At 49.9% G+C, this 16,356-nt stretch overlaps 1 protein-coding gene and 3 non-coding genes across 4 annotated transcripts; all 4 read left to right on the forward strand.

Annotated features, from left to right (window-relative positions):
• Positions 1-8,582: 8,582 nt before the first annotated feature.
• On the forward strand, positions 8,583-15,948 carry NCL (nucleolin). The gene is made up of 15 exons (XM_061348765.1): positions 8,583-8,728; positions 9,414-9,521; positions 10,138-10,426; positions 10,757-10,900; positions 11,165-11,344; positions 11,561-11,644; positions 11,878-12,013; positions 12,267-12,403; positions 12,862-12,988; positions 13,134-13,267; positions 13,611-13,746; positions 13,841-13,992; positions 14,503-14,629; positions 15,050-15,279; positions 15,453-15,948. Exons 1-15 carry the CDS (start codon positions 8,711-8,713, stop codon positions 15,533-15,535), a joined length of 2,085 nt encoding a protein of 694 aa, XP_061204749.1. The 5' UTR covers positions 8,583-8,710; the 3' UTR covers positions 15,536-15,948.
• On the forward strand, positions 11,740-11,809 carry LOC133209915 (small nucleolar RNA SNORD82). Its single transcript, XR_009724798.1, has one exon. It is a non-coding gene; the product is annotated as a small nucleolar RNA SNORD82 (small nucleolar RNA).
• Positions 14,105-14,181, forward strand: LOC133209917 (small nucleolar RNA SNORD20). The gene has a single exon (XR_009724799.1). It is a non-coding gene; the product is annotated as a small nucleolar RNA SNORD20 (small nucleolar RNA).
• Positions 14,799-14,937, forward strand: LOC133209914 (small nucleolar RNA SNORA75). The gene has a single exon (XR_009724797.1). It is a non-coding gene; the product is annotated as a small nucleolar RNA SNORA75 (small nucleolar RNA).
• Positions 15,949-16,356: the final 408 nt, after the last annotated feature.

The raw sequence follows: 16,356 nt of genomic DNA on the forward strand, positions 1-16,356 counted from the left end.
GGATCATTTCATTAGCCCCAGGGCAATTTTTGGCCAAGGCTTTGGCAGAAGGCGGATGGTAATACCAGGCTCCATGTTAACCCCTGTGCTGCCACTGCCCCAGTGTGTGGGAGGGCTTGGGCCAGTCTCATACAGAATCTGCCTGTCTCCTCTCTGTGCACAGGCAGCTTTCACCTGCAATGCGATGGAGCTGCTTGAAAACTGAAGGCCAAGGAACACTAGTTTAAATAAAGAAACCTAGAACCACTGTTGCTAGAGACATTTGGGCTTTCCCTGAAATTTCCCCTTTTCCTTCTGTACCTTTCTCCCAACATGCTCCCCTGCAAATGGATTTGCCCCCTCCCAAGCTATGGCTCATCCACCAGCTGCAGGACCAGTTCAGGTTCTCCTCAGCCAAAAGGCGTGGGGCAATGCAGGAGCGCCAGTCAATCACAGCAAGTTTAGGCATGAGGCTACAAGGCTTATGGCCCAGAGAGTGCTGTGTTTGGTACCCATACCAGTGATGATTCATTCTGCACCTGAAACAGGGTGCAGAGCAAGCACAGCTACATGGCACAGACCCTGGCCTCTTCCCATTGCTGTATGGGCATATCCTGAAGCTTCAGAGCAAAGGGGTGTGGAGACCTAGCAATACACTTCCCTTAACCCTTGCAGCATCCTCAGGAAACACATTTCACTTCTAATATCCCAACAAACCTTTAACAAAGCTGTTATATGCCTATATGTACCAACATAGGTATGTATTTAGGCTAATCTCAGTCCCAGAAAGGCTTTTCTAGACAAGATGTGGCAGCTTGCCCAGTCAGGGCTTCCTTATCTGGTCAGGTGGGAGACTGGGAGCACCAGGCACTCCTCCTTCTCTGACTCAGTTTCCCCTTCAGCCATTTCCAAAGAGCTGAAAGCGCCTTATTTCTTTCTGTGGGGGGTGTAGGAAAGCTTCTTCCCTCTATTTCTTTCCATTTTTTAAGGCTCTGTAAAGAAATACACTTAAAGAGGCTCAATTTCAAGCCATGAATTCTTTGGGAGAACAGCAACTGCACAAAGTTAAGTCAGGCTATAAACAGTACTCAGAGGTTACTTATCCCACTCAGACTGGTCATAAACGAACCCTTTTCCACGCAGCAGGGTACCCAGGAAGCACAATTTCCCAGGCCAGGCAGAAAGCGCCAACTACTTGTAAATTATATTAATGGATCTTTTATTGGGCAGATACTACATTAGTGGACTATGGCATGGGGCAGAAAAAGTAACAAAGGCAAATGGTGCAGAGCCACCAGAGAAACAAATCAAATAAGGGTTTGACAGCATGATCTGCACTTGTATTTGCTCAGAGAAAATTGCAAGTGCTTTTGGTCTTTGTGCTGGAGGTTAGGAAGGGCTGCGTAGTCTCCCATTATCCTTGGGTAGGGGGTTGCTGAACATAGATTTGAGAGTTTAGATGGAAATTTTGCTTCTGGTGGCCTTTTAAGTCATGTCTGCTCTGTCCCTTGAAGCGGCCGCAGGTGAGCTGCTGGGTTAACACAGCCTCCCATGGCTGGAGGGGCGATGGGGAGGTGGGACAAAAATCCTCCACTCATGGGGAGGTGGGGAAAAAATCAGTAGAGGATGGAACTGAGGAGGATCCTCTCTCCCCACACTGCTGCAAGTCCTTCCTTCCTCCACCTTCTGTAAACAGGCCTTATCCAGCCTGCCTGGACATGGGACTCCTGCCATACTCCCGGCTCTCAAGTTCCCACAGGTGGGATGCAGCCACCACAGCAATCTCCAGCGTTACTGGGTGAGACCCCTTGGGCAGTGCACAGTACCTGTGGGCATACCGTGCTCAACACCACCTTTCAACCAGTGAGCAAAGAACCCTCTCCAGCTTGGAACAGTGCTCACTCAGCCGTGTTTTGATGCAGTTAATTCCAGGCAACATGCAGGCTCTGCCCTGTGCTCCACATCATCTGCATAATAAATATGCTAAAGCAGCCACCTAATTGTTGAGAATATAGAGCCCAGAAGGAGGTGAGCAGACCCTGCTTATGCCTGCACCATGAGTTATAAAAGAGTTGTTCTGCTCAGATTTATCTTCTTCCTGATCCCATGGCTGAGAACATCCCACACCTGTGCTAAAGAGCAGCTCTGAGGCTCAGAGCCCAGACTCCCATTCCCGTTGCCCATCCACTGTGTGGCCAAGGGGATTTCCCTAGGGTAGGAGCTGCCTGCTCTCTCCAAGGTCCTTCTGGTCCTTCCATGCTCCCTGGGAGAAGCTCTTCCTCCTGCAGGTTGTCACAGCACTAATTCAGGCCCTAAGGGTTTTCACTGCGAGCTCCCATCCCACATAACTATTATGTTCCTCAGGAGCAGCTCGTGTCCCTTCCTTGCCACGATATAAGTGATTATTAATGCATTAGTGTTGGGCTGCTGAACCATAATGTCTTTATAGGCAATTGCATTAGACATTTAATTACCCAGCGGGATGAATCGATAGGCTTCTTTCTTTGCTCTACAATTAAAACTGAGCAGGAGAGATTCAGTGTAATCTCCAGTCTGCTTTAAGTTTCCTCTGCCATTTCGTGCATGGGGAGATGAGCTGATGGCTTGTAAAGGATGGGAAGGAGAGGACTTTTCTCTAAGAAACCATGTTCTTGTCGCCCTCCCAGGATGCAGACGTCACGATCACACGCTCATCCAGCTTAATGAGACACCGCTGAATTGTTCAGAACCAGGTTTCAGGTCTGACAACACCAACAGTAGGAAAATTATTGCCTCAAGTCTTATTTTTAACTACAGTCACAGGAGGTTTGAAAACAGTGGGTTCCACCCTGCCAGTGGGAATTTCTGTGGCAAGAGCTGGCAACTGACACAGCCTGATGTGCTGCTGGGACAAAGCACAAACAGCCCAAAAGTGGTGTATGCTGGGGATATACTTTCACCCCTTACTTTTAACCTCCTTTTGATGGAGCATGCTATGGAGGGGAGACTAGGGCAGACAGAGGATGAAAATAGGGTGGGCTCAGCATCCCTGGCACTGCAGTGGTGACTCGTGAGCTCTCACCTTCCTTGGGCTCTTGGGTGGTCTATACAGCTCAATGCCAGCCCAGGTCACTTGAGCTCCGCAGGTACAGTCAAGTGGAAATTGGACCTTTCCAAAAAAGCTTGGCTCATGGCTGGACCTCCCACTGCACCCATGGTGGTTGCACCAGGATGGCTGGTCCCTCTTGCTAGCAAGTGGGGGCAGAAGCTTTGCAGGCCTCATGTATGGGGCTCAGTGGTGACTTTAGCTGGGACAATGCAGCACAGCAGCTTCCTGGGGAAATGGCAAACCATTTCCCACTAAGCTAAAGAAGCCACAAGGCACACTTTGTACCACCACCAGTGCCTGTTTCCTAGGGCAGTTTAGACTTGGCTCTGCTGGCTGGGACTTGCCAGCTCCCCATCGGAGGCTGTGACATATCAGGGAAAGGTTATAATGGGGACACATGCATGTGTGCTGGGGGTTGCAAGGGGGGCTTGGGATCAGCAGCACACTGGCTTTGCTCTCTCTGGTGGCATTTGGCTCTGTTCTGGGTTTGAGGTAAGGACGTGGGGAAGCGCTGGGTTCACCATGGCCATGCTGCTCACTGCCTTCACTGAGTGGATCCAAAGGCAGGGCTGAGCTCAACCCTCTCTTGGATACAAATAGAAAAATAGGGGGAAGGGGGAGTAGAGGGAGACTCCTGCTTCTCCAGGTTGGACTCAACGAAGATTCTTTTTATTATTTTTTTTTTATTGATAATGAAAAAGAATTAAAAAAGATCTGCCTGGTTTGGGTTTGTTCCAGGCTGAGCATCTGCCTTCTGCTGGCCCTGCGCCTAGGAGCTGCCATAGAATGGAAATAGCCTAGCACAAGCCTGTGAGCAGAGGGAGCTTCCAACAGGTAAAATGTGAGCAAGCTGAGGCAAAGCTCCTGGTCACTGCACTGTGGGCCTGTGCCAAGGGGCAGTGTGCTGAGCCACAAGCAGTTTGCAGATGTTTTACTTGAGTCTCTGGACAGTTATCCCCAGCGACCTGGTGCTTGTCTGGATCCTGTTGCCCCAGTCCTGGGAGGTGAATAGGATGCGCAGAAATGCCTTGTGCAAAGAGTTGCTTCCCCCTGTGGGCTGTCCCCACAAAAGTCCTGCAAAACCTTCCTGAGCACTGTGGGGCAGTGCAGGGACATGTGTGGGGTTGTGACACGTGCTGGCTGCTGGCCTCAGATCACTGAACTGGGTACACCTGTAACTTGTCCCCAGGCTGATTTTCCTGTGGGTTATAAATGCATTTGCATATATTGCTTTGAAATGCCTCCCTGCTCCCATCTCGCCAACTTTCTCCAACTCAATGGAGAGAGGAAAGCGCTCCCAAGCTTCCCTCTCACCACCTGAACTGCTCCATGCTTCCCTGCTTTCTCTCACACCTAACACAAGCCCTCTTTGTCCCAGTCCCATTTCACTCCCTTGGACCATATTTTTCAGGGCTGCAATCGTTCCTCCTGCTGAGCAGAGCCAGAGGGGAGTCCCACCTGGCCTGGAAGAGGCTCACTGGCAGGCAGCAAGGTCCTGCTGCCAGCTCCAGGCAAGGGGTGTTAGAGAGAAGAACTGTATTGCCAGAAGGGACATCTCAGGGAAACTGGCTACCTTTGGAAACAGAAAAGCTCTTTTTCTCTATAGATACCAGGAATGATCACCTTGAGGAATACTCGAGGTCATGGAGAGATTAAATGCTACATGTACAAAACTCCCCATGTGAGTCACTGGTAATTTTCCTTGTCACGAACCCCAGGAAATTGCACAGACTCATCCAGGAGGGATGTTCTGGGTTATCATCCACCACCAGTCAGCACTGCAAAGGCTGTATGTGGCTGCAGGGGTCCATGCTGATCCCTGCAGCATCCCACCTCAAGAAAGGATGCTCCCAAGAGAAGAAATCACATACTCTTGCCGAGCACCTTTGACACCCATTCCTGCAGCCCGCTGTGTCCTGAGCTGCCCGTTTCAAAGCATGGGACATGGGCTGGTGTGTGGCTGCTTGAATTAAATGCCATTTTTCAGTCTTCACCCACTTCATGCTCATTATCTTCAAGGGCTCTCCTCTCAGCATGGCCACGTAATTAAAAAAATGACTTATTTCGGGTGCCACACAGGTCCATCTCATTTTATGCTTTGCATTAATTAAGGGTTTGGGGAGAGTTTTCTCCGTGCACCAGGTATTTGAAGAGAGCTGTGTGGTTGTGAAGAGAGAGTCCTGTGTGCCTGACCCTGCTACAAGGGGTTTTAAGCAGTGCCTTGGTCTGCGATGGGTAAATTTATCCGTTGTTTTTCTGCTGGGGTTTTGTGTGTCTATGTTGTTTGTTTGAGTGTTTCGATATTATTTCTTTTGCTATCGCCTTTGCATGCCATGCCCACACTGGGCTTTGCTTGGACCACGTAGCAGATGAACTGGGATGCCAGAGAAGCAAGGTGGGGGAAGTTGGACCACATTTGATGGCTTTTCTAGTTTGTTTTCCTCTCTCTGAGCACCCCCAGAGTGTTTGTTTGAAGGTCCCTGATGGTTTTCTGGCAGCAAATGCCTGCACAAGCCACAGATAAAACTTTCCTTCTCTTTATTGTGCTTGGCTGCTGATTATATCTGGTGGGTGCCAAAGGTGGGGCTCGGCTCAGACCCTCCGCTGTGTCCCGAGCTCTCCTGGGCGGGCTGTAGCAGGCAGGGCGGAGTGTCCCGCTCAGCGGCACCCACCGAGGCGTGTTTTGGGGAGCCAGGTTCCCCCGCAGGCTCCCGCTCGGGACGGGCGTTGCGGCCTTTTGTCACCATCTAGTGGAAACACGCGGCCGTGACCAGGCACAGGCTGACCGGGACGCTTGGGGACACTCGCTCCCCTTCACCTACAGCCCCTATGGGGGTGTCCCCCCCGGGCTGGGCACCCACCTTGCCTGGCTTTTGGGGAGCCGCATCTGCCTCGCAGCCCAGCTCCCTGCCAGCCGTGGGCAGTGTAGCCGAGCAAGGTGTCCTCAGCTAAATTGCCCTTAACAGTGGAGTTACATTAGTGCTCCCAAGCTGCAGACATGCTACAAGAAGAGACAGTCATAAAAACACCTAAAATACATTTACTCCACAAATAGGGATGTTAAACCTGCTCCTTTGGCCAAATTATTCCTCACTGATGCTGCTCTGAAGACCTGGGATAGCCTTGCGATGTAGTGTGTCCCTAGAAAAAGGCTGGCCTTGCTGCTGCTCTGGCATCCTCCTGCACAGTGCTAGGGCTGCCCAGAGGTCCTGACCACAGGTGGGATACAAGGCACAGCCCAGGCTAAATTTCAGCACCTGCAGTACCACAGCTACCTTCCTCCCCACAGCATCCCTGGTTCTTTATGGCCACAGGAGCAACTGGCAGGGTTGAGATGCATCCAGACCTGCTCAGCAGTGCATGGGTTAATGCAGCACTGCAGGAAGCATTGGTTCTTGCTCCTCCACACATGGGTGCTGTGCTCCTTCCTGCAAACGCTGGGTCCTGATGCAGTCTCAGAGGTGCCATGGACAAGTACAACCTGCCAGTGCTGAGCACGCTGCTGGGAGAAGAGATGGAGTGCAATCCATACCAAAGTGTCCCCTGCCAGGGCTGGGAACCAAGACTGGCCAACTGCCAGTGCAACCCTTTTCTGTTCTCACCACTGGCACTATGTTATTACACACATGTGGTGTCCTGGCTCCCAAAACTGCCTCTGGCTGAAGCAATAGTTGTCCCTTTACCATGGAAAACCAGCCCTCCTGCAGCACAGAGAGAAATGAAGGCCAGCCCCAGCACTGGCTGCAGAGCTGTACAAGCAATGATAATACAGGATTTTGTTGTAGTATGTGCAGGCACGGTAAGGAGGATGCAATCAGCTCTTCAGACAGTTAAAAATTCCTACCAGGTCTCTACTTCTATCTCCATTACCCTGCATGCTCATAGGGCACTCCAGGTCTGTGACACTGCTTCTAGGCACCTGGGGACAGCTCTTGCAGCATGCAGTGGGACATGAGCCATATGTTGCTATTTCACATGCAGAGTCCACCTGCGCAGGTTTCCCCAGGTGGAATCCCCATCTGCTTGCATACGTGACCAGGGCTAGGATGCTGCCTGCATCCCTCTGTTCCAGCTCCCTCCCTGTACTGGCTGATGGTGTCAGTCTCTCCACATGCTGGCTTACTCCTGGAGAAGCTGACTGATCCCATCACCTCCCCATGATTGGGTGCCCTCAGCTATGGCTCTGCCTGTCTGGAGACTGCCCCTCCTTACCCAATAGAGGAGAGACAGTAGGACGGTCTGAGAGCCAGCCACAGTGTGCCACTTGCTTTCAGCTGCCACTGAGCCATCCAGGGGTGTCCCCTCAAGGCCATCAGGGCCCTGCAGGACTGCATTCATTGAGAGTCTTTGGTGATTTATATTATTTAGGGCTCCCCAGAATCTTGTGTTTCCCAAGCTAGGGACTCCCCTCAAGCAGGCCTCAGAAGGGCAAACTGCTATATGTGAGTCAAGAGCCCCCAGGAGCCGGCTGGATGCTCCTGTGATGGATGTAAGGCAGTGGGGAAACCCCACCGAGGCCACTGAAGTCTTTGGGGAACAGGGGAAGCAGACAAGTGCAGGGGCAAGGCAGCACTCGGCCCTGCCAGCAGGTTGAACAGTGGTGCTGCATTCTGCCCTGGTGTCATCCCTACCTCAACATTATAGCCACTGAGGCAAAATTCAACAGGGGGGAAAGTTGGTGTTTTCTTTCAATGACTAAATACAGAAGCAAACACAGATTTAATTTTCCCCCAGCATTGGGCCTTTCTTCCCCACCGGGAGCCCGTGAAGGGTGGAAGCTCCAGGGTGTTCTTGTGCCAACTGCCCAGCAACCAGCTCCTGGGGATGCTTCTTCAACCTATCCAAGGGGGCTTTTGCCTCCCGAGGCTGGGGGAGGGGATGACAGCGGGAGCAGAAAGGGGTGACCAAGGCAGCGCTGCGGAGGCCCCAGCCCTGTCCCTTTGCGAAGGCCAAAGAATGAGGCAGAGGCGTGCTCAGGAGTTCCACCCCCGGAGCCGACCTGCCGCAGGACTAGCGTGTGGAGCCGGCCTCGGGGCTGCGCGCAGCGACTGACGCCCCCCGTTCCCGGCCCCGGGGTCCCCTGGATACCCCTACCGACCCGGGCCTAGCTCCACCACGTGGCCCGCTGACCACCACGTGCTCTCCCGCGACCCCGGTCACGCCCACCCACCGCTAAGCCGCGCCGCCCAACCGAGGCGCAGGCGCCGAGCTGCCGCCGTCTCAGCGGCTAACGCCGATCCCTCCCGGGCGGCAGGGCGTCCCTTCGCTCTCGGCCCCAACCTCATGCACTCGCTCTCTGCGGCGGCTGTAACGCGCTTTCCCGTTGGCTGATCGTAAAGCGCCGCAGATTGGCGGAGGGGTCTCGAGGGGCGGGGGCGGTGATTGGCGGCCCGGAGCGCACGGCAATTGGCTGGAGCGGGGGCGAAGGGGGCGTGGCGTGACGGAGGGCTAGGCAAGCGAGCGGAAGGGGCCTGTGTTCGCTCTTTCGTTTCAGTCCCCGGTCCGGGTCGCCAGCGCTTCGTCGCAGCTCCCGCTGACCGCCCGGGGCCCGCTCCGCTCCTTGCCGGTTCCCGCCGGACGTACCCATCCTTACACTGAGACAGCTCGGCCGCCGCCCCTGCGCCTCCAAGCACCGCCGCCATCATGGTGAAGATCACCAAGGTGAGGATGGCGGGCGGGGCAGTGCTCAGCCACCGGGCGGGAAGCGGGCGGCCGCCGCCATATCGAGGTGGACGAATGGTGTTGCGGGGGAGGGGGGGGGGCGAGTCGGAGAAAGAAGGGGGGAGAGGGAGACGGCCCGCTTTCCCGCCGGCGTCTCCCCAGGCCGCGCGACGGTTTCTAGGCCTCCCATCCCTCAGCCCGAAGATGGCGACGAGGGGAGGGGCCTCCCGCTCCATGGGAGCGGTTTCAAGCCCTGTCCAGTCCTGTTCTCCTCCATGTTGTCGCGCACGGAGGCCCGGTCGCGGGAGGGGGAAACGGGGCTCAGAAGGGGGGAATATGGAGGGGGAGAAGGTGGGAGGGGGGGTAGCTCATCGGTGCGTGCCGCGTGCGAGTGCGCTGAGGCCGGGGAGGGGAGGGGCCACGCAGCCTTGCGGACACGTGGTCCGCAGGGACGGAGCGAGCACGTGGGAGCGCGGCCCCCCCCTCCCCCCCAGCCTGTTCTGTCGGGACCCTGCGACCCCGTTGTCCCCGTTGCATGCCTCCGCACCGCGGCGGGGCCGGTGGGGGCAGGCGCGGTGGCCACGTGGTTGGGACAATTGCCCGCCGGGGCAGCCCCGGAGTGTAAACGTGCTATTCGTGGCCGGGAGGAGAAACACGCCGCCTAAGAGCTCGTTGTGTCTTTCAGACCCCAAAGAATCAGGTCAAACAGAAAAAAATGGCTCCTCCCCCGAAAAAGGTCGAGGAAAGCGAGGAAGAGGAGTCCTCTGAGCTAGAGGAAAGCAGCGGAGAAGAGGTGATTAATCTAGAAATGGAGTCAAAAGGATGCACGTGTTACAAAAGTGTCATGAGGCTGGAGGGGTGCATAGTGTGTGACAGAGAATCGATATTAATGAACAGTTGGTTTCTGTCAGCTGGATGTGGATAAAGAATAAGCTGTATGTCAAAAGAGAAAAGTGATGTTGGAGAGAGTAGCTTTGCTGCTCATTCTGTACTTCCAGGCTCTGGGAAGGGCTGCTGGGATCTGAAGCTGTTCTGGGATGGATAAGCAAGTGGGCAGTTAATTACTGTAGTAGATAGACAACTGGCCATAATTGGATTGTCATGCATAAATAATATGCAAGACAAAAATTTCTAGCTCCTTAATTCTACCAGGGATATCACTGGTCTTGGTTCAGTACCAGGAAATTTAGAGGTGCGTTAATGCTCCATAAGCAGTCTGTTAAAAATCATTAAAAAGCTGGATTTGAGCTTTATTAATTCCATAGAATAGGCAGTTATGGTCATTCAGCAGAAACTTTTAAGCTTGTTTGTAAATGCTTTAGGTTGTACTTGCTATATATTGGTCTGACAGTGATGTAATAACAGTTTAAAGGGCCAGTGTAAGAATCTTGCACTGATTTGTATTTCAGATGGTCCCTCTGAAGAAACCACAAAAAGTAGCAGTTACACCAGCCAAGAAGGCTGCTACCCCTGCAAAGAAGGCTGCAACTCCTGCGAAAAAGGCAGTTACACCTGCCAAAAAGCCTGTGGCTACTCCAGCTAAAAAGGCTGTTGCTCCATCACCAAAAAAGGCTGCTGTCCTAACCAAGGGAGCAAAAAATGGCAAGAATGCTAAGAAGGATGAGAGTGAGGATGAAGATGAAGATGAAGATGATGAAGATGATGATGAGGAAGATGAGGAAGATGATGAGGAATCCGGTACATTATTTTTTAAATAGTTCATCCTTGCATAAGTTGACTAAAACTGGTCCAATTGAGTTGCTGAATTTCAGTACTATTAGGATTGGAAGTTTAGTGTTAATGTGTATGAGAGGGGGTTCACTAGTTAAAAGGTGGAAAAGAAGGAAAGGTGGGGAATTGGTGAAGTTTGAAGGAAGGAGAACTGGCCACTGCATGCAGCGTTTGAAGTATCTTCCAGTTTTCTGATCGTTCTTCCCTGAACTTTGCCAAAATCTTGTGCAAGTACTTTACTAGCAAAGTTTAAATGCTGGGTGGTATGGGTTAACACGTGCTGTGTTGTTGGTGCAGATGAGGAAGAGGAACCAGCAATGCCTGTGAAGCCTACAGCCAAAAAGCCTGCAGCAGTACCAGCCAAAAAGCCTGCAGTTGTGCCAGCAAAGCAAGAATCTGAAGATGATGAGGAGGACGATGATGATGAGGAAGAAGATGATGGTACGTGGGGCTTTGGAAAACTGACTCAAAGCAAGAAGGGGAAGAGCTTTTAAATATGTTAAAACTAATAAGCACTTCCAGGGGAGCTAGAGGGGTTGTGTGTAACTTAATGTATTAGTGGGAGTGATAGTGAGTGTTACTCAGTTCCTTTCCTGAGAACCTACAAACTTAAGGAAGCACAAAAGATGCTATTTTACTTTGTCTTCGTCTAAGAAGGAGCTTAATTTTGAATATGTCTGAAATCTTGTGCTGAAATTGTTTCAGAGTCTGAAGATGAAGCCATGGACACAACCCCTGTTCAAGTGAAGAAGCCTACTCCAGCAAAGACTGCACCAGTGAAGTCCAAGGAAGACTCTGAAGATGAGGAAGATGAAGAGGATGATGAGGAAGATGAGGATGAAGAGGAGGATGAAGAGGATGCTGAGGAGGAAAGTGAGGATGAAAGTGAGTTTAAATGTTTGAGGCTGTAACTCTTAACAAGAATGATGCTTGAGCAACTTTTTTGTCCTATCATGGTCTTCTGAGCAGAGGAACGGTTGCTGTAGTGACAAGACAAGGTCTTGTGCATGATGTGTGTACAGATTGATGCTGCAGTATCAGTCCCGTGTAGAAGGAGTTGTTTTGTACTTACCAGTGGTGGTGTTTGTTTTCTTATCACAGAGCCTGTCAAGGAAGCACCTGGAAAGAGGAAGAAAGAAATGGCCAATAAAAGTGCACCAGAGGCCAAGAAAAAGAAAACAGACGGTAGGTGTCAAGGGCTCATCAAATAATGCTTGCTGATGGACTGTTACTGGTGGGTGAGGCCTGTAACTGTGAATAGCTGAGTGAGGCTTTTTTCCAGCACAAGTGATGATAATAAGGGACTTAATACTGAAGTATGATGTCACTTTTGAGCAGAAACTGATGTGCTAAAGCTGTCTGTTTCGGTTCTTAAAAAAGAAAAAAAAGCCCAACCTAATACATCTTTTCCTTTAAAGGGCCCACTTCAGCATTCTCCATCTTTGTGGGAAATTTGGTCCCTACCAAGGACTATGATGAACTGAAGGCTGCCCTCAGAGAATTCTTCGGGAAGAAGAATATTGAAGTTTTAGATGTCAGAATTGGTGCTTCCAAGTGAGTTCATCAGTAGAATTTTGGTGCTAATTTCTTATTGGCAGTAATTTGTCTGGAGAAGTATCTCCCTAAAGGGAGAGCTGCCGCTTCAGTACAGAGCTGCTGTTCTGCACAGCAGTTAATAATGTGGGTCAGTTAGCATTTATTTACTGACAGTCTGACTTGACCAGTGGGGAACTCTTCTTGTTCTGTGTGTCTGTGTTCTCTGCTACTAGAGGTAAATCAGCTTAAATAGTAAGGTTTCTTCTTTCAGGCGATTTGGCTACGTAGATTTTTCATCTGCTGAAGATCTGGATAAAGCTCTCCAACTGAATGGAAAGAAGTTATTGGGTTCAGAAGTCAAACTGGAAAAAGCAAAGAGCAAGGAAACTATTAAAGAAAATAAGAAAGGTACAGCCTATAACTCCCAAGTACCTGTGCACATCAAAGAAAAGTTGTCATCAGGTCTTGGAGCAGGCTTACAGTGTTACTGATGGCCACTCTTCACTCTTTTAAGGCAGATCTTCCTGGTTTGGGCTCATCATAAACAGTTCTCAAATGCTAACATACGGCTAGGCTATTCTACGACTGGAATATCTGGAAATGTGATCAGTAGAAATACACTGTGTACGGGGGGGGGGGGCAGGGCTGAGGAAGAAGTGTGGCCCTTTCTGATCTTGATGCCTTTAAGAGAAGTACAGTGGCAGCCTAATTTCTATCATAGTTGCTTTTTCAGCTTATGAAAATGTGACTGCTTAGAGTGGTTTTCCTGCTGGGTCAGCTCACTGATTCTTACTAAACTGGCAGTGTAAATGAGAAGGGATTTTTTTTTTAACTGGTAACGTGAAAGTAACCTTTTTTTTTTGCAGAGAGAGATGCCAGAACGCTGTTCGTGAAGAATCTGCCCTACCGCTTAACTGAAGATGAAATGAGAGAGGTGTTTGAAAACGCTCAAGAAATCCGAATAGTAATGAACAAGGAGGGGAACAGCAAAGGGTGTGTAGCGGTTGGATATTTGATGTTCCTTTGCATTAGGAGTATAATTTTTCCAGTATTTTTCTTCCACATCCTTCCTTGCATTCACAAACTTTTAATTATTCCTGGAAGGAGGCATTTGCTTACGTGCTTTTCTATGCTGCAGGATGGCCTACATTGAATTTAAAACAGAAGCTGAGGCCAACAAAGCTCTGGAGGAGAAGCAGGGCACGGAGATTGATGGCCGTGCTATGGTTATTGATTTCACTGGTGAGAAGAGCCATCAAGACCATCAGAAAGGTACATTTTCCAAATAAAAATGTGCATACATATGACACTTAGGGTTTAATTTCACTTACTTAAGAAGTTTGCTAGAATGGAGCAACTTGAAGCACTGCAGGAAAACTGTAAGATAGGGAGAGACCTTTTGCCTGTCTTGTGCTATGCATCCTGTCTTTGCTGCATGTTTTAGACAGGGGGGAGCAACTAGTCTAGATGACCAAAGCAGTGCTGCACTTTGCCTTGTGCCTCACCTTGAGGTGAGAAGGGAGCAGCAACTACTTTTCATTCTAGAGGGTCTGTGACTGGAGGCAGTTTTCTTCCTCCAAACTTGCACACTTACAGCACTGAATTTTCTCCGTAGGAGGTGGAGAGAGAGAGTCAAAGACCTTAATTGTGAACAACCTCTCATATGCCGCTTCAGAAGAGACTCTCCAAGAACTGTTCAAGAAAGCTTCTTCCATCAAGATGCCACAGACCAACCAGGGCAGGCCGAAAGGGTGTGTTGTGCTGTTCTGCATTGGCATTATAAAGGACGTGGCTCTCTAGATCCCTTGTGCTCCCAGGCTGACCTAAATCTTTCTCTCCAAATAGGTATGCATTTGTAGAATTCCCCACCACCGAGGATGCCAAAGAGGCATTGAATTCCTGTAACAACACAGAGATTGAAGGCAGAACAATCAGACTGGAATTCAGTTCACCAGGGTGGCAGAAAGGGAACACAAATGCAAGAGGAGGATTTAATCGTAAGTGTTCAGGTCTGATCTTGAGACAGCTGTGGCAGGAGTGTACCATTCATGCGAACATAGGGCTGCATGTCTGTGGAGTGAAAGGCTTGCATCAAAAAAGTGAGTGGGCTGGATATGATGACTGACTGTCTGAAATGCTGATGAAACTACTGCCAAAGTCCTCTAGATAGTCAAGTGCTGATCCAGCAGCATCTGTCCAGTTAGTGTTAATGTTGGTGAGATGCAAGCACCTATTTAAAAAAAAAATGAGGGGGGAAAGGGGAGGGGGGGGGGAATATATATTTTGATAGTACCAGGTTGGCTGATGGCGATACTTTTGATGTCAGGCCATAACTACAGTCCTGAAAAGTTTTCTAGGACTATAAATGCTTGAGCTGTTCCTTCAAAACCAACCCCTCAGCCTTGCCAGCTGTTGTAGGGGAGCCTACAATGCAAGCTGGCTGCTATGTTAAGTGGTGGCTACTTTGCTAGGGTTTAGTGATCTCTGAATGTATTCTCTTTCCATAGAACAAAGCAAAACATTGTTTGTGAGAGGCCTTTCAGAGGACACCACAGAGGAGACGCTAAGAGAATCATTTGAAGGCTCTATAAGTGCTAGAATAGTCACAGACAGAGACACAGGATCATCTAAAGGGTATGTTAAAACACCACTATGGATTAGCTGGGTTGTTGTGAAGTCTCACTTCAGCTAGTAACTGCAGTGCAGGGTGATACTCATGCTCACGTGGGTGATTTTTGAACCTAGTAAGTTGGAGGGAACCAGAAAACAAGCTAGTATATGTCTTTGGGTCTGTTCACAAACTCACTTCTCAATGAGCTCCTTCCTGCCAACAAATCCATGGCAGCCTATGGATTCGCACGAGAAGAATATTAACTGTTCAGTACTGGCAAACTCGCAACAGGACTCCATCCGTTGTGATCAGCCACTGCTTTTCCACAAGTAATGCTGCTGCAGCAGTGCAGGCCTTTGTTTCCAAAGGGATTGCTATTGCACACCTGTAGGTGGTGCTACAGCTTGCAGAGTTTGATCGTCTTATCTTAACCTGTTTCCTAGGTTTGGGTTTGTGGACTTCAGCTCCCCAGAAGATGCCAAAGCAGCTAAGGAAGCCATGGAGGATGGAGAGATAGATGGAAACAAAGTGATCCTTGATTTTGCCAAGCCAAAGGGTGAATTTCAACGGGGCGGCGGATTTGGCGGTGGATTTGGTGGTCGTGGTGGCAGAGGAGGAGGCCGAGGAGGAAGAGGTGGATTCGGTGGCAGAGGTGGTGGCAGAGGATTTGGAGGTAAGAGGCAAACAACTGCTGTTCTAAGGGGGCTTGCTCAAAAGCTATATGGAAGCTGTTCTTGGGATCGTGGTGTGGTGCCTCCAGGGGCCATTTGATGTGAATTTATTTCCTGTCCTGTGCCAAGGTGGGTTGGGCAACCTGTAACTGTTCTTGTCTTAACTTACTTCTAGGTAGAGGAGGTGGCTTCCGAGGAGGCAGAGGAGGAGGTGGTGGAGAACACAAGCCACAAGGGAAGAAGATAAAGTTTGAATAAACTTCCCCTTTTCCTTTCCCTTCTCCTGCTCTCTGAGACTATCTGAAAGGACTCCGGGGGTTTTTATTCTCCTTTGATCTTGGCGGAGCCTTCGGAGGACATTCCAAGATGCAAAGCAGTACTGTGAGCCGCTTGGAAGATACATTTTCATTTCAAGGAAGAGAGAGCAAGCCATTTTGACTGCTTGCTTATTCAGACGAACTTTTAAGAAAAAAAAATGAGCGCTAGATGTGGGAATTTACTCCTTGTCTGTGAGTTGTCTTGAATTTATAATGTTTTACCCATGTACAAAAGGTTTGGAGTTTTTTTTTTCCTATAAACTTCTGTAGCATTTTTGCTGTAAAAATGCAAAATGTTTTATCATCTGTGCTTCAGCACCCTGTCGTGGACAGATTAAAGGACCTAAACTGGTTCGTGTTACTTCTGTGCCGCTAAATGAAACAGGGCTGTGAGAAATTCTGCCCTGGACCTCCTCTCTCAAGTTCAGATCATTACTGTCAGAGACGGGACCTTCTGCCCTGCTTTCTTCTAGCCTATGTCATCTCCTAGCAGTGTATGTGTGCAGGGAGGAGTAGAAGAGAGGAAGGCGATGGCTGAGGGACCTTGGTGGCTGTGTAACCACGCTTTTTTTTAACTGAAGATGTATGTAATGTTGCATGCTAGCCAATTACTTTTTTACTTTCTTTTTAAATGAGTAAAACAATCTTCTACCAGGGCCCTGCAGCTCAGTCACACTGACATGCGTTGCCTCTTGTCCTTCATTCTAGCTTTTTTTTAAATCTTGACTTGTCCTGTTGTAAGAAGCAAATAGATTAAAACAT

This window comes from Neopsephotus bourkii, unplaced genomic scaffold (genome assembly GCF_033783945.1).
Source record: "Neopsephotus bourkii isolate Nb327-2 ecotype Australia unplaced genomic scaffold, CSIRO-AGI_Nbou_v1 NB_369, whole genome shotgun sequence".
Lineage (NCBI taxonomy): Eukaryota > Metazoa > Chordata > Aves > Psittaciformes > Psittacidae > Neopsephotus > Neopsephotus bourkii.

What these genes read in the sequence shown, in the direction of transcription:
- NCL (XM_061348765.1), top strand. An exon ending in TGATGAGGAAGAAGATGATG is followed by an intron (nt 10,901 to 11,164) that starts GTACGTGGGGCT and finishes AAATTGTTTCAG; the next exon opens with AGTCTGAAGATGAAGCCATG. An exon ending in AAGGAGGGGAACAGCAAAGG is followed by an intron (nt 12,989 to 13,133) that starts GTGTGTAGCGGT and finishes TCTATGCTGCAG; the next exon opens with GATGGCCTACATTGAATTTA.